The following is a 27,850-nucleotide window of genomic DNA, read 5'->3' as shown; positions in this document are numbered from 1 at the left end:
AGTCTATCGCTTTTGCTTCAAGGGCACTGACTCTTACTGAGCAAAACTATGCACAAATCGAAAAGGAATGTCTGAGTATTGTGTTTGCCTGCCAGCACTTTCATCACTACCCTCTATGGTCGTGACGAGATCACGGCAGAAACTGACCATAAGCCTTTGATATCTATTTTCAAGGAACCACTTTTGTGTGCACCAAAACGTCTACAGAGCATGTTGCTCACATTACAAAATTATTGCCTAAATGTTGTCTATAAACCTGGACCTGAAATGTACATTAGTGACACTCTTAGCAGAGCTACAGCAGCAAGTGGTACACCTGAGAGTGCACAACACACAGTTTGCAATGTTCAACAGGACCTGGATGTCCTGTCGCAGATTAATCATTCAGACTATTTAAACGTCACAAACCAACGATTGCTTCAGATAAGACATCAAACAGAAATTGACGAGAGTTTGCAAGCACTTAAGTATGTTATTCTGAATAATTGGCCAGATTCAAAGGCAGAGGTGCCATTAATTGTAAGAGAATATTGGACTTTCCGAGACGAAATCGGCATTCAGGATGGTGTACTGTACAAGGGGTCAAAGGTCATCATTCCTAAATCATTAAAGGGAGACTGAACCCAAATTTTTTTCTTTTGTGATTCAGATAGAGCATGCAATTTTAAGCAACTTTCTAATTTACTCCTATTATCAATTTTTCTTCGTTCTCTTGCTATCTTTATTTAAAAAAGAAGGCATCTAATCTATTTGTTTGGTTCAGAACCCTGGAAAGCACTTGTTCATTGGTGGATGAATTTATTGTTGTTCACCAAAAATGGGCCGGCATCTAAACTTACATTCTTGCATTTCAAATAAAGATACCAAGAGAATGAAAAAAATAATAATAGGAGTAAATTAGAAAGTTGCTTAAAATTGCATGCTCTATCTGAATCACGAAAGAAAAAAATTTGGGTTCAGTGTCCCTTTAAGATCAGAGATGCTGACGCGTATTCATGCCAGTCACATTGGTGGTGAAGCATGCTATAGACAGGCACGAGATACCCTATATTGGCCTAACATGCAAAATGAGATTAGAGACTTTTTTAGCCGTTGTTCAGCATGCAATGAATATGCGCAGGCACAACAGAAAGAACCCATGATGTCACATGTGCTGCCCACACGGCCTTGGCAAATTGTAAGCATGGATTTACTGAATTATGCTGGGCAAGATTTTCTACTAATCGTTGATCACTATTCTGACTTTTGGGAGATTGAGCTCCTTCCCGACCTGTCTGCTGAAACTACAATTAAGTGTTGTAAAGCACAGTTTGCACATCATGGACAGCCAGACAGGGTAATCTCGGGTAATGGACCTCAGTTTGCATGTGAGCAATTCAGACGGTTCTCTACAGATTGAGGGTTTAAGCATCTTACCTCTTCCCCGCGGCACCCTCAAGCTAATGGTAAAGCAGAATCAGCTGTAAAGATAGTGAAGAATCTTTGCAAAAAGGCCAAGTATGAAGGTAATGACCCATGGAAAGCCATTCTACATTGGGGGAACAACCCAACTGAAGGCATGGACAGCAGTCCTGCACAGCGCTTGATGTCAAGGAGGCTGAAGACTTCATTGCCAGTGACAAATAAACTACTTGAACCTTGTGTGGTAACAGAGGTACTGGAGAAGCTGCAACGACATACGATGTGTCTGCCAAAGACTTGCCTGAACTAAGCATTAGAGAGCCAATACGTATGAAGCCGCTCCCTGGTGACAGGTCTGGTCGCTGGAGACTATGTACCTGTGTTCAGAGGGTTGCTCCTCGCTCATATCTTGTGGATGTGGAAGGCAGTCTCTACCACCGCAATCGAGTGGACCTGCGAGTGGCAGAACATCTCACCACACAAACCTATAAGCATCTAGCATTTGAGCATTCCGAGGCTCTCAATGCACCTAGTCCTACTGGACCACATAAGCAATGCAGAGACAATACTGCTGTCATATCAGAAGGATACAATGAGGATGCCATAATGCAGCCTCTTATACCAGCAAGTTCTTCCGTGCCAAACACACCAGCAGGGAAAGAGGGCAGCTCCTTAACACCTTCTGGAGCTGAACAACTTCACCCAGACAAAATCCCTGTGGCCTTGCGTAGTGAACATCAACATGAACTAGTGTTCAAAAGTCAAGTTTGCGGTCACTTAGATATGTGCTTGTTTTGTCCCTTAAAAAAACACTTTATCAGAAATACAGTGGCTAATTTTTAATGAAATATCTAAATAGGCGTACAGAGACCCATTATCAGCAACCATCTGTCCTGTGTTCCAATGGCACGTTGTATTTGCTAATCCAAGTTTATAATTTAAAAATGCTAAATGATCATTAGAAAACCCTTTTGCAAAAACAAAAACAACAAAAACAAAGAACTTTCTTCTGAAACTAACTCATCAGTCTATTTTTGTTCTGAGAAATTAAGGCTATTCTAATGTGAGAAATCACCAAGATACTTAAAGGGACACTGAACCCAATTTTTTTCTTTCATGATTCAGATAGCGCATGACATTTTAGGCAACTTTCTAATTTACTCCTATTATAAATTTTTCTTCGCTCTCTTGCTATCTTTATTTTAAAAGCAGGAATGTAAATCTTAGCAGCCAGACCATTTTAGGTTCAGCACCATGGATAGCGCTTGCTTATTGGAGGCTTACATCTACCCACCAATAAGCAAGCATAACCCAGGTTCTCAACCAAAAATGGGCCGGCTCCTATGCATCACATTCCTGCTTTTTAAATAAAGAAGGCAAGAGAATGAAGAAGCATTGATAATAGGAGTAAATTAGAAAGTTGCTTAAAATGTTATGCTCTATCTGAATCATGAAAGAAAAAAATTGGGTTCTGTGTCCCTTTAAGATTTTGTACAATGCTGTGTACTACTTCCTTCACAGAACACTACAAACTGGCTCTAACCAGAATAGAAAGAGGAGTGGGAGGCCCAGGTCCACTACTGAGTAAGAGGACAAATACATAAGAGTGTCTAGTTTGAGAGACAGATGCTTCACAGGTCCTCAACTGGCAGCTTCCCTAAAAAGTACCCGCAAAACACTCAACAGTGAACATCAACATCAAAAGTGAAGAGGCTTTGGAAAGAAAGAAAGAGATTTGGAAAGAAAAAGCCATATCTCAGACTGGCCAATAAAATGAATAGATTAAGATGGGCAAAAGAACACAGACAATGGACAGAGGAAAATTGGGAAAAAAAGTGTTATGGACAGACGAATCTCAGTTTGAGGTGTTCGGATCACAAAGAGGAACATTTGTAAGACGCAGACCAAATGAAAAATGATGGAGGAGTGCTTGACGCCATCTGACAAGCATAGTGGAGACACTGTGATGGTTTGGGGGTGCTTTGGTGGTGGTAAAGTGGGAGATTTAAGGGTAAAAGGAACCTTAGAAGAAAGGCTATAACTCAATTTTGCTACACCATACCATACCATGTGGAAGGCACTTGATTGGAGCCAATTTCCTCCTACAACAGGACAATGACCCAAAGTGCAGCTCTAAACTATGCAATAACTATTTTGGGAAGAATCAGTCAGCTGGTATTCTGGCTTTAATGGAGTGGCCAGCACAGTCACTAGATCTCAACCCTATTGAGCTGTTGTGGGAGATGCTTCAGCAAGCATGGGGTGAAATCTCTTCAGATAACCTCAACAAATTGACAACTAGAATGCAGGGCCAGCTGAACCATGGGACTAAGTGGGTCCAATGGTCCCAGGCAGCATTTGACAAAGAACAGCACTTCAGTGACTGAGTCAGTCACTTTCAGACCCAGACCACTCCTGTGCTCTGTCTCCATGAGGGAAGTCGCAGGCTCCCAGCAGCATAACCTCATCATGCAAAAAGTCACAGAACCAGTCAGGGGCAACATTCAAGGTGGGACAAGTGCATCTTTTCCCTAACTTCCTTCCCACTTATTGCGCAATTGTGCGTAAGCATTGGTTGCATGCAGGTAGGCAGGCTTAGTTTAAAGGCATTCGCTGGTTTAAAAATAATAATTTGACATGCACTTAATTTTTTTTCTTTGAAAAAGCATTTATTATTTTTCCTTGGGGGTTATTATTGTGACTATACGCTATATGTCCCTATACATAATGTACTTGACAAAACAGCTGTGATATGGTATAAAACTAAACAAAGTATTATACTGTATAGAAATAACAGCACATGTTTAAGTGCAGTACACGCAGACTTTACATTTCTATTAGAGACTATTTGATTCCAACAACTTGGAATCAAATAGTCTCTAATAGAAATGTACAGTCTGCGTGTACTGCACTTAAACATGTGCTGTTATGAGCAATTTCTAAGGCATTGTGATAATCTCTCCAGCCCAATGTGTGGATGTGATTGAAGCTCTAAAAGTCTGCAGTGCCAGCCATGTCCTTCAGAGCGGGATGAGAATTGGATATCAGCAAGGGTTAATCATATCCCTCTCTCTCTCCGCCTGCACCCCTTGTTTATCAGAATATATGGAATTGCGGCCACCTGTTACTCCCCAAGTGCCAATGGTTAGTCACAGGATTGGACGAGGGCGGCGATTGGAGGAGAGAGGTCAGACTCAGACCAGATAGACAATGAGGCATTGATTACAGCATAGAGCTTATAATCATGTAATACAGACTTATTTCAAATTATCCTTAATCCAAAATACAAGTCCTTACATCAGTATGTACAATACGTGTAACGCTTGTTTTCATTATTTTGCTTACACCCAACACTATCTTAAAGCCCCAAAATACCCGGAGTACCGGACTGTACTGTCTGTACACACATACACCGGTCGGGATGAAAAAAGGATGAGTGGTGGGTGTAACAGAGCGCCATGCGCGCGTTAGGGAGGAGGAGTTATACAGGCACTGAAATCACTGATGTCCAATTTGCGCCCCACTGCTGGTTCACCCTAAGGCGGTTGCCTACTTGCCTTGTGCAAGCGCCGAGCCTGTTCAAACTAATTTTACATATGTTTTCATGTGAAATAAAGAAATGTCTAAGTGACCCCAAACTTTTGAACACCAGTATGTGTGTTTATGTGTTTTACTGTGTATTTACTATACACATTTGTTCTACACACAGGTGAAAATGTTGTTAGTATTTTTAAATATATATTCCTACATACACACACATATACACACACATTATCTATATACATACATACATACATATATATATATATATACACACACACACAGGCATACCTCGTTTTATTGTGCTTCGCAGATATTGCTTTTTTACAAATTGAAAGTTTATGGCAACCCTGTGTCCAGCAGCTCTATCAGTGCCATTTTTTAAACATATATACACAAATAAACACATAAATGCACATGAATACACATATATACACATCAACAGCAAAATGATTATGGCTCACAGAAGGTGATAATGGTTACCATTTTTTAGCAATAACTAATATTTTTTTTAGCAAAAAAGTATTTTTTAATTAAGGTATGTACATTGTTTTTGTTTGTTTTTTTTAGACATAATGACATTGCACACTTTATAGACTACAATATAGTGTAAATATAACTTTTATATGCACTGGGAAACCCCCAAAAATGTGGGTGACTCGCTATATTCGCTTTTTTGCGGTGGTCTGGAACCAAACCTGCAATATCTCCGAGGTACGCCTGTATATTAGAATTAGTTTGCAGGATTTATTTTATATTAATTACAGTATAGATGTCTTTGGAGTGCCACAAGTGGTATTTATATATATATATATATATATATATATATATATATATATATATATATACATACAGTATATATATATATATATATATATATATACACAGTATATATATATATATATATATATATATATATATATATATATATATATAGTGTGTGTGTGTGTGTGTATATATGTGTATACATGAACCTTTAAAGAAGAATTTGCTGTCACACTTTTGTGTCACTCCATTTAACAGATTAATGCTCAAAGAAAGACTTTGTTATCAATTTGTGATTATTTAACTCTCCGCCCTAATTACGTGTAGCACAGTGAACCAACTTCTTACTACAGTCAGGGACGAAACTACAGGGGGTGCAGGGGTCGCAATTGCGACTGGGCCCCCCAAGGGTGGGGGCCCAGCTTATAAAAAAATGAAAAAACATAATTTATGTAAGAACTTACCTGATAAATTCATTTCTTTCATATTAGCAAGAGTCCATGAGCTAGTGACGTATGGGATATACATTCCTACCAGGAGGGGCAAAGTTTCCCAAACCTTAAAATGCCTATAAATACACCCCTCACCACACCCACAATTCAGTTTAACGAATAGCCAAGAAGTGGGGTGATAAGAAAAAAGTGCGAAAGCATATAAAATAAGGAATTGGAATAATTGTGCTTTATACAAAAAAATCATAACCACCACAAAAAAGGGCGGGCCTCATGGACTCTTGCTAATATGAAAGAAATGAATTTATCAGGTAAGTTCTTACATAAATTATGTTTTCTTTCATGTAATTAGCAAGAGTCCATGAGCTAGTGACGTATGGGATAATGACTACCCAAGATGTGGATCTTTCCACACAAGAGTCACTAGAGAGGGAGGGATAAAATAAAGACAGCCAATTCCTGCTGAAAATAATCCACACCCAAAATAAAGTTTAATGAAAAACATAAGCAGAAGATTCAAACTGAAACCACTGCCAAAAGTACTTTTCTACCAAAAACTGCTTCAGAAGAAGAAAACACATCAAAATGGTAGAATTTAGAAAAAGTATGCAAAGAGGACCAAGTTGCTGCTTTGCAAATCTGATCAATCGAAGCTTCATTCCTAAACGCCCAGGAAGTATAAACTGACCTAGTAGAATGAACTGTAATCCTTAGAGGCGGAGTTTTACCCGACTCGACATAAGCATGATGAAATAAAGATTTCAACCAAGATGCCAAAGAAATGGCAGAAGCTTTCTGGCCTTTTCTAGAACCGGAAAAGATGACAAATAATACAAAGCTCTAACAGCATCCAAAGAATGCAATGATTTCTCCTAGAATTCATAGGATTAGGACATAATGAAGGAACCACAATTTCTCTACTAAGGTTGTTAGAATTCACAACCTTAGGTAAAAAATTCAAAAGAAGTTCGCAGCACCGCCTCATCCTGATGAAAAATCAGAAAAGGAGACTCACAAGAAAGAGCAGATAATTCAGAGACTCTTCTGGCAGAAGAGATGGCCAAAAGAAACAAAACTTTCCAAGAAAGTAATATAACGACCAAAGAATGCATGGGTTCAAAAGGAGGAGCTTGAAAAGCCCCCAGAACCAAATTCAAACTCCAAGGAGGAGAAATTGACTTAATGACAGGTTTTATACGAACCAAAGCTTGTACAAAACAATGAAATATCAGGAAGATTAGCAATCCTTCTGTGAAAAAAGAACAGAAAGAGCAGAGATTTGTCCTTTCAAGGAACTTGCGGACAAACCTTTATCTAAACCATCCTGAAGAAACTGAAAAATTCTCGGTATTCAAAAAGAATGCCAAGAAAAAATGATGAGAAAGACACTAAGAAATATAAGTCTTCCAGACTCTATAATATATCTCACTAGATACAGATTTACGAGCCTGTCACATAGTATTAAACACAGAGTCAGAGAAACCTTCTTTGACCAAGAATCAAGCGTTCAAACTCTATACCTTAAAATTTAAGGATTTGAGATCCTGATGGAAAAAAAGGACCTTGCGACAGAAAGTCTGGTCTTAACGGAAGAGTCCACAGCTGGCAAGAGGCCATCCGGACAAGATCCGCATACCAAAACCTGTGAGGCCATGCTGGAGCTACCAGCAGGACAAACAAGCATTCCTTAGAATCTTGGAGAATACTCTTGGAAGAAGAACTAGAGGCGGAAAGATATAGGCAGGATGATACTTCCAAGGAAGTGATAATGCATCCACTGCCCCCACCCGAGGATCCCAGGATCTGGACAGATACCAGGGAAGTTTCTTGTTTAGATGAGAAGCCATCAGATCTATTTCTGGGAGTTCCCACATTTGAACAATCTGAAGAAATACCTCTGGGTGAAGAGACCATTCGCCCGGATGCAACGTTTGGCGACTGAGATAATCCGCTTCCCAATTGTCTATACCTGGGATATGAACCGCAGAGATTAGACAGGAGCTGGATTCCGCCCAAACCAAAATTCGAGATACTTCTTTCATAGCCAGAGGACTGTGAGTCCCTCCTTGATGATTGATGTATGCCACAGCTGTGACATTGTCTATCTGAAAACAAATGAACAACTCTCTCTTCAGAAGAGGCCAAGACTGAAGAGCTCTGAAAATTGCACGGAGTTCAAAAATATTGATCGGTAATCTCACCTCCTGAGATTCCCAAACCCCTTGTGCCGTCAGAGACCCCCACACAGCTCCCCAACCTGTAAGACTTGCATCTGTTGAGATTATAGTCCAGGTCGGAAGAACAAAGAAGCCCCCTGAACTAAACGATGGTGAACTGTCCACCATGTCAGAGAGTGTCGTATAATCGGTTTAAAGATATTAATTGAGATATCTTTGTGTAATCCCTGCACCACTGGTTCAGCATACAGAGCTGAAGAGGTCGCATGTGAAAACGAGCAAAGGAGATCGCATCCGATGCGGCAGTCCTAAGACCTAAAATTTCCTATGCATAAGGCTACCAAAGGGAATGATTGTGACTGAAGGTTTTGACAAGCTGATATCAATGTTAAACTTCTATTATCTGACAAGGACAGAGTCATAGACACTGAATCTATCTGGAAACCTAAAAAGGTTACCCTTGTCTGAGGAAACAATGAACTGATTGGTAAATTGATCCTCCAACCATGATCTTGAAGAAACAACACAAGTCGATTCGTATGAGATTCTGCGAAAATGTGAAGACTGAGCAAGTACCAAGATATCATCCAAAAAAGGAAATACCAAAACCCTGTTCTCTGATTACAGACAGAAGGGCACCGAGAACCTTTGAAAAAAATTCTTGGAGCCGACGCTAGGCCAAACGGTAGAGCCACAAAACTGGTAATGCTTGTCTAAAAAGAGAATCTCAGAAACTAAAAGTGATCTGGATGAATCGGAATATGCAGATATGCATCCTGTAAATCTATTGTAGACATATAATGCCCTTGCTAAACAAAAGGCAGGATAGTCCTACAGTTACCATCTTGAATGTTGGTATCCTTACATAACGATTCAATATAGATAGATCCGGAACTGGTCTGAAGGAATTGACCTTCTTTGGTACAATGAAGAGATAGAATAAAACCCCAGCCCCTGTTCCAGAACTGGAACTGGCATAATTACTCCAGCCAACTCTAGATCTGAAACACATTTCAGAAATGCTGAGCCTTTGCTGTGTTTACTGGGACACGGGAAAGAAAAAAATCTCTTTGCAGGAGGCCTTAACTTGAAGCCAATTCTGTACCTTAAAAGAAAACGTAAACTGCCCCATACCAGCTGAGCTGGAATGAGGGCCGCACCTTCATGGGTATTTAGGAGCTGGCTACAGGTTTCTATAAGGCTTCTTTCTATATTCCAAACTGGAAATGGTTTCCAAACTGATACCGCTCCTGAGGATGAAGGATCAGGCTTTTGTTCCTTGTTGTGAGGAAAGGAACGAAAATGATTAGACCTAAATTTACCTTAGATTTTTTTATCCTTTGGTAAAAAAGTTCCCTTCCCTCCAGTAACAGTTGAGATAATAGAATCCAACTGAAAATCAAATAATTTATTACCCTGGAAAGAAAGGGAAAGCAAAGTTGACTTAGAAGACATATCAGTATTCCAAGTTTTAAGCCATAAAGCTTTTCTAGCTAAAATAGCTAGAGACATATACCTGACATCAACTCTAATGATATCAAAAGATGGTATCACAAATAAAATTATTAGCATGTTATAGAATAATAATAATGCTATAAAATTATGATCTGTTACTTGTTGCGCTAAAGCTTCTAACCAAAAAGTTGAAGCTGCAGCAACATCGGCTAAAAATATAGCAGGTCTAAGAAGATTACCTGAACATAAGTAAGCTTTTCTTAGAAAGGATTCAATCTTCCTATCTAAAGGATCCTTAAATGAAGTACTATCTGCCATAGGAATAGTAGTACGTTTAGCAGGAGTAGAGACAGCCCCATTTAACCTTAGAGATTTTGTCCCAAAACTCTAATCTGTCAGATGGCACAGGATATAATTGCTTAAACGTTTAGAAGGAGTAAATGAATTACCCAAATTATTCCATTCCCTGGAAATTACTTCAGAAATAGCATCAGGGAGAGAAAACACTTCTGGAATAACTACAGGAGATTTAAAAACCTTATTTAAACGTTTAGATTTAGTATCAAGAGGACCAGAATCCTCTATTTCTAATGCAATTAATACTTCTTTAAGTAAAGAACGAATAAATTCCATCTTGAACAAATACAAAGATTTATCAGCATCAACCTCTGAGACAGAAACCTCTGAACCAGAAGAACCATTATCAGTATCAGAATGATGATGTTCATTTAAAAATTCATCTGAAAAAAGAGAAGTTTTAAAAGACTTTTATGTATACTAGGAGAAATAACAGACATAGCCTTCTTAATGGATTTAAAAAATAAAATCTCTTATGTTATCAGGAACACTCTGAAAATTAGATGTTGACGGAACAGCAACAGGTAATGTAACAGTACTAAAGGAAATTTTATCTGCATTAATAAGTTTGACATGACATGCAATACAAACAACAGCTGGAGAAACAGATACCAAAAGTTTATAGCAGATACACTTAGCTTGGTAGCTCCAGCACTGGGCAGCGATTTTCCTGAAGTATCTTCTGACTCAGTTGCAACGTGGAACATCTTGCAATATGTAAAAGAAAAAACAACATATAAAGCAAAATTGATCAAATTCCTTAAATGACAGTTTCAGGAATGGGAAAAAAAATGCCAGTGAACAAGCTTCTAGCAACCAGAAGCAATAAATAATGAGACTTAAATAATGTGGAGACAAAAATGACGCCCATATTTTTTAGCGCCAAAAAAGACGCCCACATTATTTGGCGCCTAAATGCTTTTGGCGCCAAAAATGACGCCACATCCGGAACGCCAACATTTTTGACGCAAAAAAAGTCAAAAAATGACGCAACTTCCGGCGACACGTATGACGCCGGAAACAGAAAAAAAAATTTTGCGCCAAAAAAGTCCGCGCCAAGAATGACGCAATAAAATGAAGCATTTTCTGCCCCCGCGAGCCTAACAGCCCACAGGGAAAAAGTCAAATTTTTTAAGGTAAGAAAAAATGATTGAAACAAATGCATTTATCCCAAGTATGAAACTGACTGTCTGAAAATAAGGAATGTTGAACATCCTGAGTCAAGGCAAATAAATGTTTGAATACATATATTTAGAACTTTATAAAAAAGTGCCTAACCATAGCTTAGAGTGTCACAGAAAATAAGCTTACTTACTTACCCCAGGACACTCATCTACATGTTGTAGAAAGCCAAACCAGTACTGAAACGAAAATCAGCAGAGGTAATGGTATATATATAAGAGTATATCGTCGATCTGAAAAGGGAGGTAAGGGATGAATCTCTACGACCGATAACAGAGAACCTATGAAATAGACCCCGTAGAAGGAGATCATTGCATTCAAATAGGCAATACTCTCCTCACATCCCTCTGACATTCACTGCACGCTGAGAGGAAAACCGGGCTCCAACCTGCTGCGGAGCGCATATCAACGTAGAATCTAGCACAAACTTACTTCACCACCTCCATAGGAGGCAAAGTTTGTAAAACTGAATTGTGGGTGTGGTGAGGGGTGTATTTATAGGCATTTTAAGGTTTGGGAAACTTTGCCCCTCCTGGTAGGAATGTATATCCCATACGTCACTAGCTCATGGACTCTTGCTAATTACATGAAAGAAATGTTGACCTGCTACTGCCTGCACTGATATCATGTGAGTGTGGCATGATGCTTCACTAGGGTCTCTGACTACAGGGGTTAGTCTTTATGTTTTACCCATTGGTGATTATGTGTGTGTGTATGTATGTGACTGTGTGTGTATTTATGCATGCATGTGTGTGTGTATGTTTGTGGAACCAGCAAATTACAGACCTTGTTACTACAGCATGGGGGGGGAGGGGATAAACAGTGTCACTATACAGTACCACTATATACAGTATGGGGGAGGCTGGACTATGTCACTGACTACTGTGGTCACTTTATAAAGTACTGGGGTGGGTAGGGGCAGGCCAGCCATCTCATCGGCAGATTACAGACTGTGTCACTGACTCACTATATACAGTACTGGTGGGTTAAACAGTGTCACTATATACAGTAATAGGGGGGTCAGACCATCTCATAGACTGTGGGTACAGGGTACATCCTTTTGCAGACATGTAATCTGATTCACATTTTTTTCTGTGTTAGATGTTTAAAAAAAAAAAAAATATGTATCAAATTCATTTTTTTTGGGGGGGGGGGGGCCTTCTTAGATTCTTGCACCTGGGCCCTGTGGTTTCTAGTTATGCCTCTGACTACAGTTATGGTGTGGTACTATAGAAAGTCTAATGGAGCTCACAAGTTAATACTAGAGATGTGCAGGGAAGAAAATTTTGTTTTGGATAAAATTTTTGTTCCAAATATTCAGGGAAATTCATTAACCTGTAGCTACAATACTTACCTTAATGTGCTCTCCAGAGCATGGTATTAACCGCTTAAAAAAAAATTAAACTAATGAATACTTACTATTTTTGTCAATATTGTTTTTTCTTTATTTTCATTGGTGCACTCATTTGGATTTTAATTTCATTAAAACAAAACGAAAATAAGATTTTTGTAATTAATGTGCATTCGTCTGGAAACAAATGCACATCTCTAGTTAATAATCGGTTATACTACCCTAAGGAATATATTAGAAGCTCGTATTAGAGTTCACGGAGGAACGAATCGCAACACTGCCTAATATTCAGACTCTTGAAAGGGAAATGGATATGACTGAGCAGGTTGTTCATGATTCTAGTAGTAGGAATGGAGAGGAGTCAGATGGGGAGACTTCGGGCAGTAGCTGGTTCACAGTTAGAAAGGTAAGTAAAAGTAAGCGGAAAAGACTGGCCAGTTCTGAGTTGGTGTACCCCAACGGATTTGCCAGATTGAGTGAAGATGTCGGGGATATCAGTTCAGGGGTGGCAATGTCAGAGAGAGATGTTCTGCCTTACATAGTGAACATTCCTTCAGTCATGGAAGATGGGCATACTATAGTGAACAGTCTGTCAGTTATGAAGGAGGGCATACAAGTCTGGGCCTGAGGCAGATGCTGGTGGTAGGAGACTCTATTATTAGGAAGGTTAATAGGGCAATTTGTCATCCAGCGCCCTTAAACAGAACAGTTTGCTGTCTTCAAGGGGCTTGTGTTAGGCATATTGTGGAGCATATTGATACATTGTTATAGGGATCTAGGTCTAGGTAGCAAGCTTAAAGCAATAACTTCAAAGGTAATATTTTCAGAGATATTACTAGTGTCATGTGCTAATCCAGTAAGGCAGAAAGAGCTAAAGACAGTTAATTCCTGGTTAAAAACATGGTGTAAAAATTATGGGTGAAAAGTGCTGACTTTTCACTTGGGTACAATTTGTAAAGTAAGGATGGATTGCACCTGAATTATATGTGTAGGTGTGTTGGGGAAAGGGTGGTAGCATGCTTAGAGAATCTTTTAAACTAGACAAAGGGGGGAGGAAGGGTCAATCCAAACACAATAGAATAGACAAATCAGTCTGTGAATATGACAGACCTAGAATATCTCAAGGATTGGGTGACAAAAGGATACACTTAGAAAATATCACATTAGAAAGTTGGGAGGAAAGTGCACCAAATAGCAGCATGAAAATTAAATGTATGACAGCAAATACAAGAAGCATAAAATAGGGGAGCTAGAGCTCTTAGATGCAGAAGAGACTATGATATTATTAATATAACTGAAACCTGGTGGGATGATTCTCATGACTGGACAGTTAACTTAGAGGGTTATACTTTATTTAGGAGGGACAGAAGTAATACAAGGGGTGAAGGGATATGCATGTATATTAAACCTGAACTTAAACCTACAATAAGGGAAGATATGTATGATGATTTGTGTGATAATGTAGAGACACTATGGGTTCAAATAAAGAGTAGGCGGAAAAATCCTAAAAAAATAATACTAGGAATATACTACAAGCCCCCCCAACATGGAGAAAACTAAACTACTAATGCAAATGGGAAATGCTGCTAATAATACAAGTGCTGTAATTATGGGAGATTTTAACTACCTAGACATAAACTGGGCCAAATGAAACTAGTAATACAGCTAGATATTTAAATGTTCTCAAAGATAACTCCATGGGGCATATTTATCAAGCTCCGTAAGGGAAGTTGATGCCCCGTGTTTCCAGCAAGCCTTCAGGCTCGCCAGAAACAGAAATTATGAAGCAGCGGTCTAAAGACGGCTGCTTCATAACATGTCTGCCTGCTCTGAGGCTGCGGACAGAAATCGCCAGAAATCAACCCTATCAAATAAGATCGGGTTGATTGACAACCCCTGCTAGCGGCCGCGAATTGACCGTGAATCTGCAGGGGCGGCATTGCACCAGCAGTTCACAAGAACTGCTGGTGCAATGATAAATGCAGAGAGCGTATGCTGTCTGCATTTATCGATGTGTAGCGGACATGATCTGCTATATCGGATCATGTCCGCTTGCACAATCATAAATATGCCCCAAAGTTACAATTAATAGAGGAGCCAACTAGGTATAAAGATATATTGGATTTAGTGCTATCAAATAATACAGAAACAATATCAAACATAGAAGTCAAAGAACATTTGTTTAACAGTGGTCATAACATGGTCACATTTGAAATCACTTTCCACAAGCAGTGTTATAAGGGTTCAACTAAGACTTTGAATTTTAAGAAAGCAAAATTCAATGATTTAAGGAAATCATTAAATAACATAATTTGGGACAAAGTATTCTTATTTAATAAAAATACAGAGAATAAATGGATAACATTTAAAACTTTGTTAAATAAATATATAAATTATAACAAACCACATGGTTAAAAAATTAAAATAAATAAATCCAAGCAAATGTGGCTAAATACAAATGTGTTAAGGAGACATTAGGAAAAATCACAGGGCATTTAAATTATTCAAAGAAAATAGTACAGACTCAACATTCCAAATATATAAGGAATGTAACAAAGCATGCAAAAAAGAGACCAATCAGCCAAAATTGAAAATTAAACATCAAAGGATTCTAAGTCAAACCCTAAAAGGTTTTATGAGTACATAAATGGCAAAAAATCAAAGAAAGAAAATAAAGGTACATTAAAATGTGTGAAGGGTAGCATGATTAACAGTGACAGGGAGAAAGCTGATGTACTAAACCAGTATTTTTCTTCAGCATACACAATAGAGGAACCAATGGGAGATACTTTAAATAAACTAGAGCATATAAGCCCATACCATTAACTGGGTTATCTCTAGAGGATATCAGGAAAAAAACTAGATAATATTAAGGTAAACAAAACCCCAGACCCAGATGGAATACACCCAAGGGTTTTATGGGAACTTAGCACTGTTATAGCCTAAGCTCTTAATTTTTCAAGACTCATTATCCTCAGGCATAGTACAACAGGACGGGGTAAAGGTGATGAGGTGCCACTTTTTAAAAAGGGAAACAGGGTTGATCCAGGAAGCTATTGACCAATTAGTCTCACATCGATAGTGGAGAAGATACTTTAAGGGATTATATTAATGAGTATATTCATGTAAACAAAATTTTTGTTTTTTGTTTTAAGAGAAATAGGTCATGTCAAACTAATCTAATTAGATTCCACAAGGAAGGAAGGAAAAATATAGCTAAAGGGAAATCAGTTGATGTGATATACTTGGATTTTGCAAAGGCGTTTCAATACTTTGCCACATGAGAGATTAATGTACAAAATTAAGGGACTGGGAATAGCTGAAAAAGTTAGCTCATGGATAAATAACTGGATAAAAGACGGGGAACAATGAGTAGTTGTAAACAGATCATACTCAGATTGGACAAAGGTAGAGTCCCCCAGGGATTGGACCATGGATTAAATAGTAACATCTCTATTTTTGAAAAGTTGTGTAAGGTCATTAGGTCAGTGCAGGATGAAAAATAACAACATTAGAAGAATGGGCAGGTAAATGGAAAATGAGATTTAATATTGACACATTTAAGGTTCTACATTTTAAAAGTAAAAATAAGCAAGTAACCTATTACTTACATGAGACTAGACTAGCAAAACAGAGGAGGAAAGGGATTTGGGAGCACTTATATATAGCAAGCTAAAGATGGGTGCAAAATGCAGGGCAGTGGCTTCTAAGGCTAATAAGATACTAGCATGTATTAAAAGAGGCATTGATGCGATGGAGGAAAGCATAATTCTGTCACTTTATAAATCCCTGGTAAGACCTCACCTTTAGTATGGAGAACAGTTCTGGGGACCGATCTCTAAAAAAGACATTGCAGACTTAGAAAAAGTTCAGCAAAGGGACACAAAACTAATAAGGGGAACAGAAAATGTAAGCTATGAGGAGAAGTTAGCCAAACTGGGTCTGTTTTCTCTAGAATAAAAGGTGCTTGAGATGTACCAGGATTACTTTATATAAATATAAATTTACTGTACAAAAACAGAACAAAAGACAAAAGTTTTTTCTTTTACACTTCCTTATCTGAAAGCAGCTATTGTGCACTTTAAAACCTTTGTATTTCCTTTTCTTTTGAATTTTTAGCACCGTGAACTAACAGCTGTGGATTTCCAGGGTGTTCTGGCATGCAGGTTGAAAATCACTGTGCTAAATCACTCTTTAATTAAAGCAATCACAAGACTGCAGGTTGAGCTGCAAACTCTATCCAGAATGATATTTAGTAAATACTGGGACAGCTACCTAGAATTTGTTTCTAGTCTTAGCGAGGATATTGTACTATAACCCTTGTCACATAGTACCCATGTGTAGTACCCAAGTCACAACACACCCATGCCCATATTTCATTAATCTCTTTCACCCTATGGCATGGAAGGACAGACTCCATATAACTATTTTTTGTGCCATATACTATAACTAATTTCTTTCTGTCACCCTTAGTGAGGAGTACATATTTGCTGTTCATTAGCTTCTTTCAGTGGTGGCAGACTGCATATCCCTACTGTTAGTATCATCATATCACTACACTTTGAATATCGTTGCTTTCCTGGTATCACATATTTGTGTTCTTTGAATAGTTTGTTGGGGTCACTTACGCTGTCACAATCCTGTGGATCCTCATCTTCGCCTGCTCAGCTGTCCCTGTCTACATTTACTTCAACACCTGGGTGACCTGTCAGTCTATTGCAGTCCCTGGAAAGACCTCAGCAAGCATTGGCAATCTCTGTGCTGACGCCCGCATGTACGGTATGTGGGAAAATCACATCATACTTGGTGCCAATGCAGCATATTCCTGTATTCTAATTTGTGCTGTATACAAAACAGGAGTCCTGCCATGGAATGCCTTCCCAGGGAAAGTGTGTGGAACCAGCCTGTTGGCAATCTGCAAGACCAGCGAGGTAAATAAATCTGTAATTGTTTATAGTGCTCCATTCATCCTTTACTTTACTTATAACCCGCACCAAAACTCCTTGACTTCTTCTGGGATATTGCATTTAATATATTCAGCCTTTCAGATTGTACAGAAAAAAATATATCTTTTTAGTTTTGTTGATTTATAGAACTAATATTGTGTGTTGGCAGCTTGACTCTGCTATACTGTAGGTATAAGAAAGCATATCTCAATCTTACTTTTACAAACAACCAGAGTGGATCATTTTTACTTCTAGAAAACACATTTTCAGTATGATATCCCTCTTAGAAAAATCACTGATCGTAAATCCACTCACCTCACACATTTAGTAGTTTAATACTTTTGATTTTACTCCAGTAATGCAAATAAAAACACTATTTGGCATATTTAAAAATTTGGGGACCTTAGTCACCTGACATTGTTTTATTTACAAAATATTAATGTCATCAGAGTCTTTGCCAATATTAAAGAGGAATTAAATAACACAACGTTGTTGTCTTTCAGTTCCAAATGACATTTAACCTCTTCATTGTTGCATTTGTGGGAGCAGCCGCTACTCTTGTAGCCCTGGTGAGTGAGCCTTAAAAATAATATTTTCAAAAATAATACAGTACAAGATGCACCTATATAATACTTGCACGGACCATCAAACGAGTGTAGACAAATTGTCCATGTACATAACAGGAAAGGTAATTAAACTCCCTGAATTCTCGGCTGAAGTGTTTTCCAGTCTAGTTTAGCAATTGTGTCAATTCTTCAGTGAAGTAGTTTCATGATTTCTTAGGCACAGAGATACCTACCCCATTCTAGATGCAAATTATACCATATTTCCTCATGCACAGTCCTCACAACTAAGTAATGACTAAATAGATACTGAACCAGAACATGTTTGCAGTGCAGTTCAGAGCCCATCAATACTTGTAATTTGCTTGTACAAATAAAAATAATTCCCGAGACAACCCCTGCTTTTACAGTTCATTTTCCTGTTTAGTACCTCTGAGTTATACAGGCAATCATATACTAAATAGGTCTAAGGGGATCCTGCTACTCAGACCCAAATTGGCATCAGTGTAACACTAAAGCAAAAATGATTGAATTAGAGGCACGCAGGGTCTGTGTTTACATTGCCTTTGATAGGTCATGTTGTGCCAGTGTGCATGTGAGTTGAGTTGCATGATTCTCTTAGACCACTGGTTTTAAAACCTGTCCTCAGGCCTCCCTAACAGGCCACATTTTGAGGATATCTGAACTAGAGCACAGGTGAAATAATCAGCTGATTAGTAAACATGTTTATTTTACCTGCTCTCATCCAAGCTAATCCTGAAAACCTGGCCTGTTGGGGAGACCTGAGGACAGGTTTGAAAACCAGTGCCTTAGACCTAATGAAGTGCATACCTATACAAGCCTATGATTGGCTGTGCTACTCAGCAGTATTAAATAGGGGTGGAAAAGCTTAGAAGTCGGGGAACTATCTAGAGGCAGCAAAATAAGATCCATTCCTAATCAAATGATTTTATATAATTATACATGGAAATAACAAATATGGAGTATATTGCAATGCATTCAGCTTTCAGCATAGTGCAGAAATCTCAAACAATGATTACCCCTACCTGTCATGTACAAAAAGACTGACTGCTAAGAGCAATGACATGCATGACACAATCACAAAGCACCTCTTAACCTACTCCTGTCTGACAATTTTCTTACCTTGTGGTAATCAGCGCCCATTGCAGCTAGTGTCTATAGGGTTTATTTAAAGGGGCATCAAAGCCATTTTTTTTAGAAAAGTATGTCCTTTGTTAGTGAAGTTTTCTCTCTGTCCACCAATAGAGCTGCAGGCTCTTTCTTTATTACCCAGCAAGCAATCTATCAATATGGATGAGTTGTGAACAATAAAAATATGGATGAGTTGTGTCAGACAGGCACTTCCTGTTAATTTCATAATAAATCTGACATGAACTCTTTCTGACCATGTTTAAATAGTGTTCTTTCATATGCATGGTAGAATGTTTTGAAATGAATGCCCCTTTAAATTGTGAATATCAAGACACAATACCACCAAGACACTCAAAATAAAAAAAAACAACTACAGGAGTGGCTTAACAGTGTGCTGCTGGGCAAATTCATTAATAAAATTGATAAATAATACTTTTTATACTTAGTCATTAACTAAGTATGAGGAGCACCAAGACATATCTTGCAAATGATGTCACTGCAAGCCAGGCTAAGACAGCCATAACACAAATATAACCATGCTGTAATATCACCTGAAGAAATTTAGCTATAAAGCTTGTGAGGCATTTGCACTGACTGTGGTTTTATAGACATATTAAGCATACACTTATGGCCTATGTAGGTACACATTTTAGATAACTGTAGATTGAACAATTTTATGACTCTATGCAACATTTATTTCAACGTATGTCTCTTTCTTTTTCTATTTCTCATAAATTTGCCCCATATATCTTCACATTAAACCTATATGTTCATCACATAAGATCCCCTTTCTCATACCAAACCAACATCTGATCTCCTCTGCAACGATTATTTCTTAATACATCTACTTTCTGATTACTCCTACATAAAACATTTCAGTATGTAACAGTAATCTAAACCAGGGTGTCAGGGAGCTTAATTGTGTCACTTACCTGGGTGTGCTGTGAATTAAATTGAAAATAAAAAAACTAATATGAGAGTCAAATTAGGGGGGGGGGGGAATCAATATATTAATATGTTTGCATTGTGCCATTCATGGTTAGATTATGTTTGTTCTCTCTCCCATACCTGACTGCCTCCATCACCTTCACTTCATTATGTAAATCATTAGGCCCACATCTGATACTTTCCAGCATCATATCAAGTTACTACTTCCCTGTCATCTCACCCACATCTGATCCCCTCCATCATCAAGTAACTATTTCCCATCCCTGGATTACATCTGATCTCCTCTATTATCCCATAAGGTGGTTACTTTGTCATCCTCTCACCCACAATCCACCATCATCTCATCACAGAGCTACTTTTTAATCTTCTAACCCACAGAAGACTTTCTCTATCTGTTTGTTGTTCTCTCATCTCATCCATACTTTGTCATCTTATCATGTAACTATTACAATCATCTCAACTATACCTTATCCCCTCACATACCCGTGATTTTATCTTACATTGTTCTGAACACCATTTACATTGCTCTAAACATGTTCCATCTTCGTTCCACAAAGATCAGTTAATAAAGGTTTAGGCATTGCAGTGAGTACAAGGAATGGCAGACTGAGCTGCTGGCAGCATGTGATCTGCTGTCTGAAACTCAGCTTTCTACAGTTATGTCATAAACTAGTTATTTGGATGTCCTATGAGTAGACCAGAAACAATACATCTAAATGTAATTGCAGGACCATTATCTTCAAAGCGTTGTGGGACAAATACCTTTTCTCTATTCCCTATTCTGACACTCTTGATTGTTCTCATAAATGAAAAGAAAATTGAATGCACAAAAGGATTCTGTGCTGATATTTCAAGATGCTGGTGTAAATTTACGTTTTCAAAATAGGTACTATTTAGTCATCGTGACCCCAAACACTTATTTTCCTCTAAAGGTTTAATAATGTTTTGAACTGGGCAGGGGGTCGGAGACATAAGTGATTATTTACACAATGTATATCTTCTTTCCTCTATGTTCCTTTGCAGCTCACTTATATGGTAGGCGCAGCTTTCAACTATGCCGTGCTACGAGTGACAGGCCGGAGTGACCGGTCAAAGTTCTAGACTCAGAGTCGGTCGATGATAAAACAAAATCCAGTCATCATAATAATGTTTATGTCTATATAATTTATACTCTGTTGTGTTTTATTTATTTATTTTTTAATTCTGGAAGTTTAATAACAGGGTGAATGCTTTCCACGAGGGTCTCTGTCTGTCCATGCCTCTACATAGATCTCATTTATATCTCATATTTACTTGTTAATGTGTCTGGTTCAAGCTTGTTCTCCCTAATGGTTATATTACCATCTAAAACATCTGCCCTATGAAAACTTTGTAAGATGGTTGATATCAAGGAGAACCTAGTAAAACAATATCAGGAAAATAAACAAATAAATACCATTGTCACCAGGAAGAGATCAATGAGGTTACATCCCAAGAAACTGAAGGATGCAAGACCTAAGTTTTAGATGTAAAAATAGATAATAGTACTGGAAAGATTACAAATGAAAGATTGTAGCTGTCTCTCACAACAAAGGATTGGAGAATGTTAATTTGAGGAATTATAAAAACTCCTAAATAATGATATTTTCTACTGATTCTCCTAAATATCAATACATTGCTATTTATCAAATATAAAGGAAATTCTGTGAACTTCCTCAAGCTCAGAAATATTTTTTAACAGTATAAAGGCAGAGAAAATTCTTATTACTTCAAGATAAAATTTCCCATCAACATATCTTCTCTTATTTTCAATGATAAGATTAAATCTCTCATCAGCAAATCTTCTTTTATTATAAATAAGTGAAGTCACTGTAAGAAAGAGACCGGTATAGAAATTAATTTGATTAACGTTTCCAGTACATTCTGTGTATTTTCTTCCTATGATAAATCTATTTTGCAGGACAGACACATGGTCTTGCTACCCTAAGTGTGTCAGACATTGATGTAGAGCTTGGGCAGACAGATAATGATCTCACAGTGGGGCAGTTGGTCAATCTTGAGGCTAGGAATCTCCATGCAGGAGTTGAGCCTCACATTCTGTGACATCACACCCCTTCCCTCTAACCTTCTGCTAACATCCAGGCTACAGAAACCCTTTATATATTGAGTAATTATATAGCATTCATCAATCAGATACTTTTGGCAACACTATAATAGTGGCTTGGTGTGAGCAGTAAACCATGCTATATTGTATAGTGATACAGAGCATGGACAAAACAAATACTTGGTATCACTATATACTGCAGTGAAGCTCACAACACAGAACCCATCACCTGTTTTTACAGCTGGGGTCAAACTTTATCCCCTGGGTAACTCAACTGCATGTCATTTTAATGACCACTATTAATGTAACAGGGAGCATGTGCTTTGGCCTACAAATGTCTTAACCAAATGTCTGCCCAGTGCAGAGTGCTGGTATTATTCCGAAGGTGCTCTTCTGAATGCACACTTTCCCTGCCAGAACCATGTAGAAATCAAATTGTTTGGAGATCGGTCTCAACACACTTTAAACAGTTTGAGGGTCTTGCTCTGACAGAGAAGTTGGCATTAAGAAATTTTCTTATTTTTTGCAGAAATTTGCTAATTGTGAAATGTAAGAGAATGGTAAACAATTAAAACATTTCTGAATTAAATTTCTGGGCCTGTCTCTTTGGGTAATTTTTTAGTGTGAGAAATCTATTTTTTAAATTGAGATTTACAGCAATAATTATGCATAATATTGTGTAATTAAAAAGTGTGGTATAAAAATTCATGAACTCTAATTCATTTAGTAGCATTTTTGTATTGTGCCTTTGCCTCACCAAATACATAGTTAGGACATCGGGAAAATGGTAACATTTAAACAAAGCCACTAGAAAATATAATTAATACAATGTTTATTATAATCGCTATCTTATTATAATTTTTTCTTTTTACTGACGTATGATATAAAAATGGTTGATACCACTCATTATGACAAGACCATTTTACATCCAGAATTGTAAAAAGTGGTAAAGTACTACTCAGCCTACAGTGATTTAAATAACTCATGGGTGGTGGAGTAAAACTTCTTAACAAATCATCTCATTGTCTGTATCATCTCATTCTCAAGTAACCAAATATTTTTCATGGAAAAGAAATGACCCACTTGAACAATTACAAACACACATTACTGGTACATATGAAACCCAATGATTACTAAGCAGAGGACCAATTGTCAACTCAGAAAACTACAATATGAAAAATTGGGGATGAGTTGGATCAATGAATGCCTTTTTTGAAAATGTGTACTAATACCAACAAACATCCATGTCCCATCTTTTATCCTATTTGTGTTCTTTCATTTTAACATTGCTCTAAAAACCATTTTCTGCTTTTCATACTCCCAACGCATTAATTTTCTCTTTTTCTCAGGACATTCTTGGGTTTGTATCCAAAGTCTTTATTTATAGCTTTTTTTTCTTAATTTTACATTTAATTACCAATAAGTAAATTAGCAAATGACTTCCCTGAATCTTGCCGTCCCCATAAAATAATCCAGTACTGGTTCTGGAGAAATTAAGCAGGGACTTACTGTTGCATCTGCTTTACTATATGTGAATGAGAAGGTCCATAAAAATCAGCATGCTCTGATGAATTTCTCCTGAACTGGTGGTAGGATTTAACACTTCCTGGGACATCAAGCTTCAGGTAAGTATTGTCCTTCTTGAGAGGGGGGTTACGAATAGTAAAGAGGCAGATTCTTGTTGATATTTTTACCCAAAGGCAGACACTGGTCTCCCTTTTCTTTCAGATACACGCCCTCATGTGTCTGTCGGCTAACAGGGCATATCACCAGCACGGCCTAGAGACTGGGAAAAGCCAGGAGACCCCACAGGCGGAGAGCTCAGAGCTCACTGAGATTCTGCCGGAGCCCCCCCAAAGGAGTGCAGAGAACCTGGTGTAAAACACCTGTTCTAGGTGTACCAGGTTGGGAGAATGATAGGGCAATTTTTGACAATTTTATTTATTAGATTGGGTGGTTTTAGAAATGGCAATGAAGAAGATTTATTAATGTTATAGGTCAGTTTTTTTTTGTTTTTTTTAAATGAAGTACGACGATGATGCACAGATATTTTTTTGAAAGCCTAGAGTTGTTTTATTTTTAGTGTATGACTGCCTTGTTTCTCAGTCACATTTTTTTTCTATGAGTTTAAATTTCTCCTGGGTTCTTATTTTCAGTTGCTTTCTCCTAAAATACTAAAACATTACACTTACACTTGAAGCACTTTTATTTGCTTGCTTTCGTTGTTACCTCTGTTTGTGCAACACTTAACAATCTGTTTGCTCAACAAAGGAAGATTTCCACTTTAGCAAAGCTTTCTAAAGTAAGACTCTGTAGAGATTATCCTATCGAAAATTGTGGGCAAAAATTTTTTGCAATTTGTCGTGTTGAATTACAAAAAAGGAGCAATGCTACAAGGTTATGGTAAGAGTTAAGATTTCTGGCTGTGAGATTTCTATAGTATATCTTTTCGGAGTTATTTGGTTACAAAATTCAAACCGTTGGTGACATTTCATTGTCACATAAATTGCATGTTGAGTTCTCCCATCATCTGGCCTCCAGTAAATATTTACAAGAAATGTAATAAAAAACTAAGCGGATGCAAACACAGAACAACATTTATATTCCTCACCTTAGTTAGTGGGTTCATTATAATAATGTGATTACATGCAAATGAAATGACAATGTGTAAAAATACTTATTGGATAATTCCCTGGGAACAGATATCTTATTTCCCTTAATTTCCCAATACCATGGCCTGAAGTAAAATCACTGGGGCATTAACTTCCAATTAATGAGTTAAGGTTTTATTACAAGTGACTCAACACAGATGTTGAGATTTGCTACTCAAACCATTATCCTGTATATGTAAGAATACACATGCCTGTATTTGGCATACAAGTTGTTCAAAAATGATATGGTGAAAGAAAGTGTTAATTGCTTGTGATTATCTCAAGCATTTCTGATTGCAAGGCAAGATCAAAATGATTATATGGGTCTATTTATGAATATATATTAAAAATCCAAAAAACACACAGTAAATACTTTGAATCATTACATTTGAGATTAAACAAAATTAAAGGACACCTTTTAGAACTATTTCAAATGGGTTAGTGAAGAACTAGTTTTTCTGGTCTGGAAGACAAAACAGAATAGATGTGCCAAAATGAGCTAATGTGTTTTACATTTGTTTTTCTACGAATTGTTCATGTTATTAAGTATTGTTAGCAAGTAATCTAATTAAATGTGTGAAAGGATAGAATGGCACGTGCATTTTCTCATGAGAAGGCTAGTACGATTTAAAGGGACAGTCAAGTCCAAAAAAACTTTCATGTTTCAATTAGGGCATGCAATTACAACTTTCCAATTTACTTGTATCACCAATTTTGTTTTGTTCTCTTAGTATTCTTAGTTGAAAGCTAAACCTAGGAGGTTCATATGCTAATTTCTTAGACCTTGAAGGCCGCCTCTAATCTAAATGCATTTTGATAGTTTTTCACCACTAGAGGGCATTAGTTCACAGGTTTTATATAGATAACATTGAGCTCATGCACGTGAATTTACCATGGAGACAGCTCTGATTGGCTAAAATGCAAGTCTGTCAAAAGAACTGAAATAAGGGGGCAGTCTGCTGAGGCTTAGATACAAGGTAATTACAGAGGTAAAACAAGTATAATTATAACTGTGTTGGTTATGCAATTGGTAATTAAGGGATTATCTATCTTTTAAAACAACAAAAATGTTGGTGTTGACTGTCCCTTTAATGCTCAGTTATAAATCAACATTTTAAATGCGTAATCATTCCAGATACTGGTGCATTTCTTTCACTGCACTGATTTCGAAACAAATATTTTTACAGAAAAAAGGGAAGAAATGTTCAACTGCTGCAGTGATTCATTTGAGTAAAAGTTACCACATTCTGCTAAGGGCAGCAGTATTATTGTTGTCTAAGGAACATAACATTAATTGACTCAATTCCAAATGAAACAAACAAATTAACGAAGCAAGTAATAGGATAAACACTATAACATCTCATGTGTGTCAGACGGCTGCTCTTGGGAGGCCTACTGTCACTTTATGTTTAGTAATGAACGATGCAATGGCAACTTCAAGTACATCTTGAAAACAATATGGTAAGAATTTTTCAAGAAATCAAAGATAAGGGGAAACAGTAAGTATACACAATCTTTGTATAGGCTGTAAGTGGGAGAAGCGGAGAAGCCAACCAATGTATGCGGAAAAATCCTTGTGTGGAAGAACAACGCTCTTTAACTTGTGTGTGTCATATATATATATATATATATATATATATATACACACACACACACACACAGTATATATATATATATATATATATATATATACTGTATATATTTTTATATATAAAAAGTACATTGTATACTGACTGTTAAGCTCAAAAGGGTGCGGATTTTTTTACTGCGTTTAAGCAAAAACATAAATTATGCTTACCAGATAATTTTCTTTCCTTCTGTATGGGAAGAGTCCACAGCTGCATTCCTTACTTGTGGAAAATACTGAACCTGGCCACCAGGAGGAGGCAAAGACACCCCAGCCAAAGGCTTAAATACCTCCCCCACTTCCTCATAACCCCAGTCATTCTGCCGAGGGAACAAGGAACAGTAGGAGAAATATCAGGGTGAAAAATGGTGCCAGAAGAGTAGCTAAAAAAATATATATAGGTCCGCTCAAGGATGACACTCCTCAACCAAAAAAAGATAATGAAATTGAAGAGGCCCTCTGACCCCTACGCTTCCCAGAATAGATAACAAACAGAGAAGTTGTTTGTCTAAATTTCTTTGTGGCCTGAAGATAAAACTTCAAGGCACAAACCACATCCAGATCATGTAGTAAACGTTCTTTCGAGGACAGAAGGATTAGGACATAAGGAAGGAACCGCAATCTCTGGATTGATGTTGTGATTTGACACAACCTTAGGAAGAAATCCTAACTTAGTTTGTAGAACAGCCTTATCAGCATGGAGCGCCAGATAAGGAAGGACACATTGCAAGGCAGCAATCTCAGATACCCTGCATGCAGAGGCAATAGCCAGTAGAAAAGGAACCTTCCAAGACAACAAATTAATGTCTACTTCATGCATAGGCCCATTCGGAGCCCGTTGCAAAACCTTAAGAACAAGATTTAAACTCCAAGGAGGAGCAATAGATCCAACACAGGTCTGATCCTAGCAGAGCCTTAACAAATGACTGTACTTCTGGAAGCTCAGCGAACCTCTTGTGCAGTAAAACCGACAGGGCTGAAATCTGTCCCTTCAGGGGACTTACAGAAAAACCCTTCTCCAATTCATTCTGGAAAACAGAATAAGTAGGTCCTCCACACCTTATGATAGATGTAACAAGCAACCGGCTTACGAGTTTGAATGAGAGTATAAATAACTCTCTCCAAAAACCCTCTCTTGGCTACGAATAAGCGTGCAAACTCCACTCAGTAAGCCTCAGAGAATCTAGATATTGATGAGCA

At 37.7% G+C, this 27,850-nt stretch overlaps 1 protein-coding gene across 2 annotated transcripts in view; it reads left to right on the top strand.

Moving 5' to 3' along the window:
• The window catches only part of PLP1 (proteolipid protein 1), a 39,091-nt gene extending 13,478 nt beyond the window's left edge, over positions 1 to 25,613 (top strand). Inside the window, exons 4-7 of one of the 2 annotated variants that reach the window (XM_053698943.1) lie at positions 17,291 to 17,459; positions 17,538 to 17,611; positions 18,130 to 18,195; positions 24,101 to 25,613. In XM_053698943.1, coding sequence (XP_053554918.1) covers positions 17,291 to 17,459; positions 17,538 to 17,611; positions 18,130 to 18,195; positions 24,101 to 24,253 — 462 coding nt within the window. In that variant the 3' untranslated portion in view covers positions 24,254 to 25,613. Of the gene's footprint in view, positions 1 to 17,290; positions 17,460 to 17,537; positions 17,612 to 18,129; positions 18,196 to 21,312; positions 22,962 to 24,100 lie in introns of those variants that run through there. The other variant, XM_053698944.1, reaches the window with a different exon arrangement.
• The last annotated feature ends 2,237 nt before the right edge of the window (positions 25,614 to 27,850 follow it).

This window comes from Bombina bombina, chromosome 1 (genome assembly GCF_027579735.1).
Source record: "Bombina bombina isolate aBomBom1 chromosome 1, aBomBom1.pri, whole genome shotgun sequence".
Classification (NCBI taxonomy): domain Eukaryota; kingdom Metazoa; phylum Chordata; class Amphibia; order Anura; family Bombinatoridae; genus Bombina; species Bombina bombina.
This window is presented reverse-complemented; position numbering and strand designations above follow the sequence as displayed.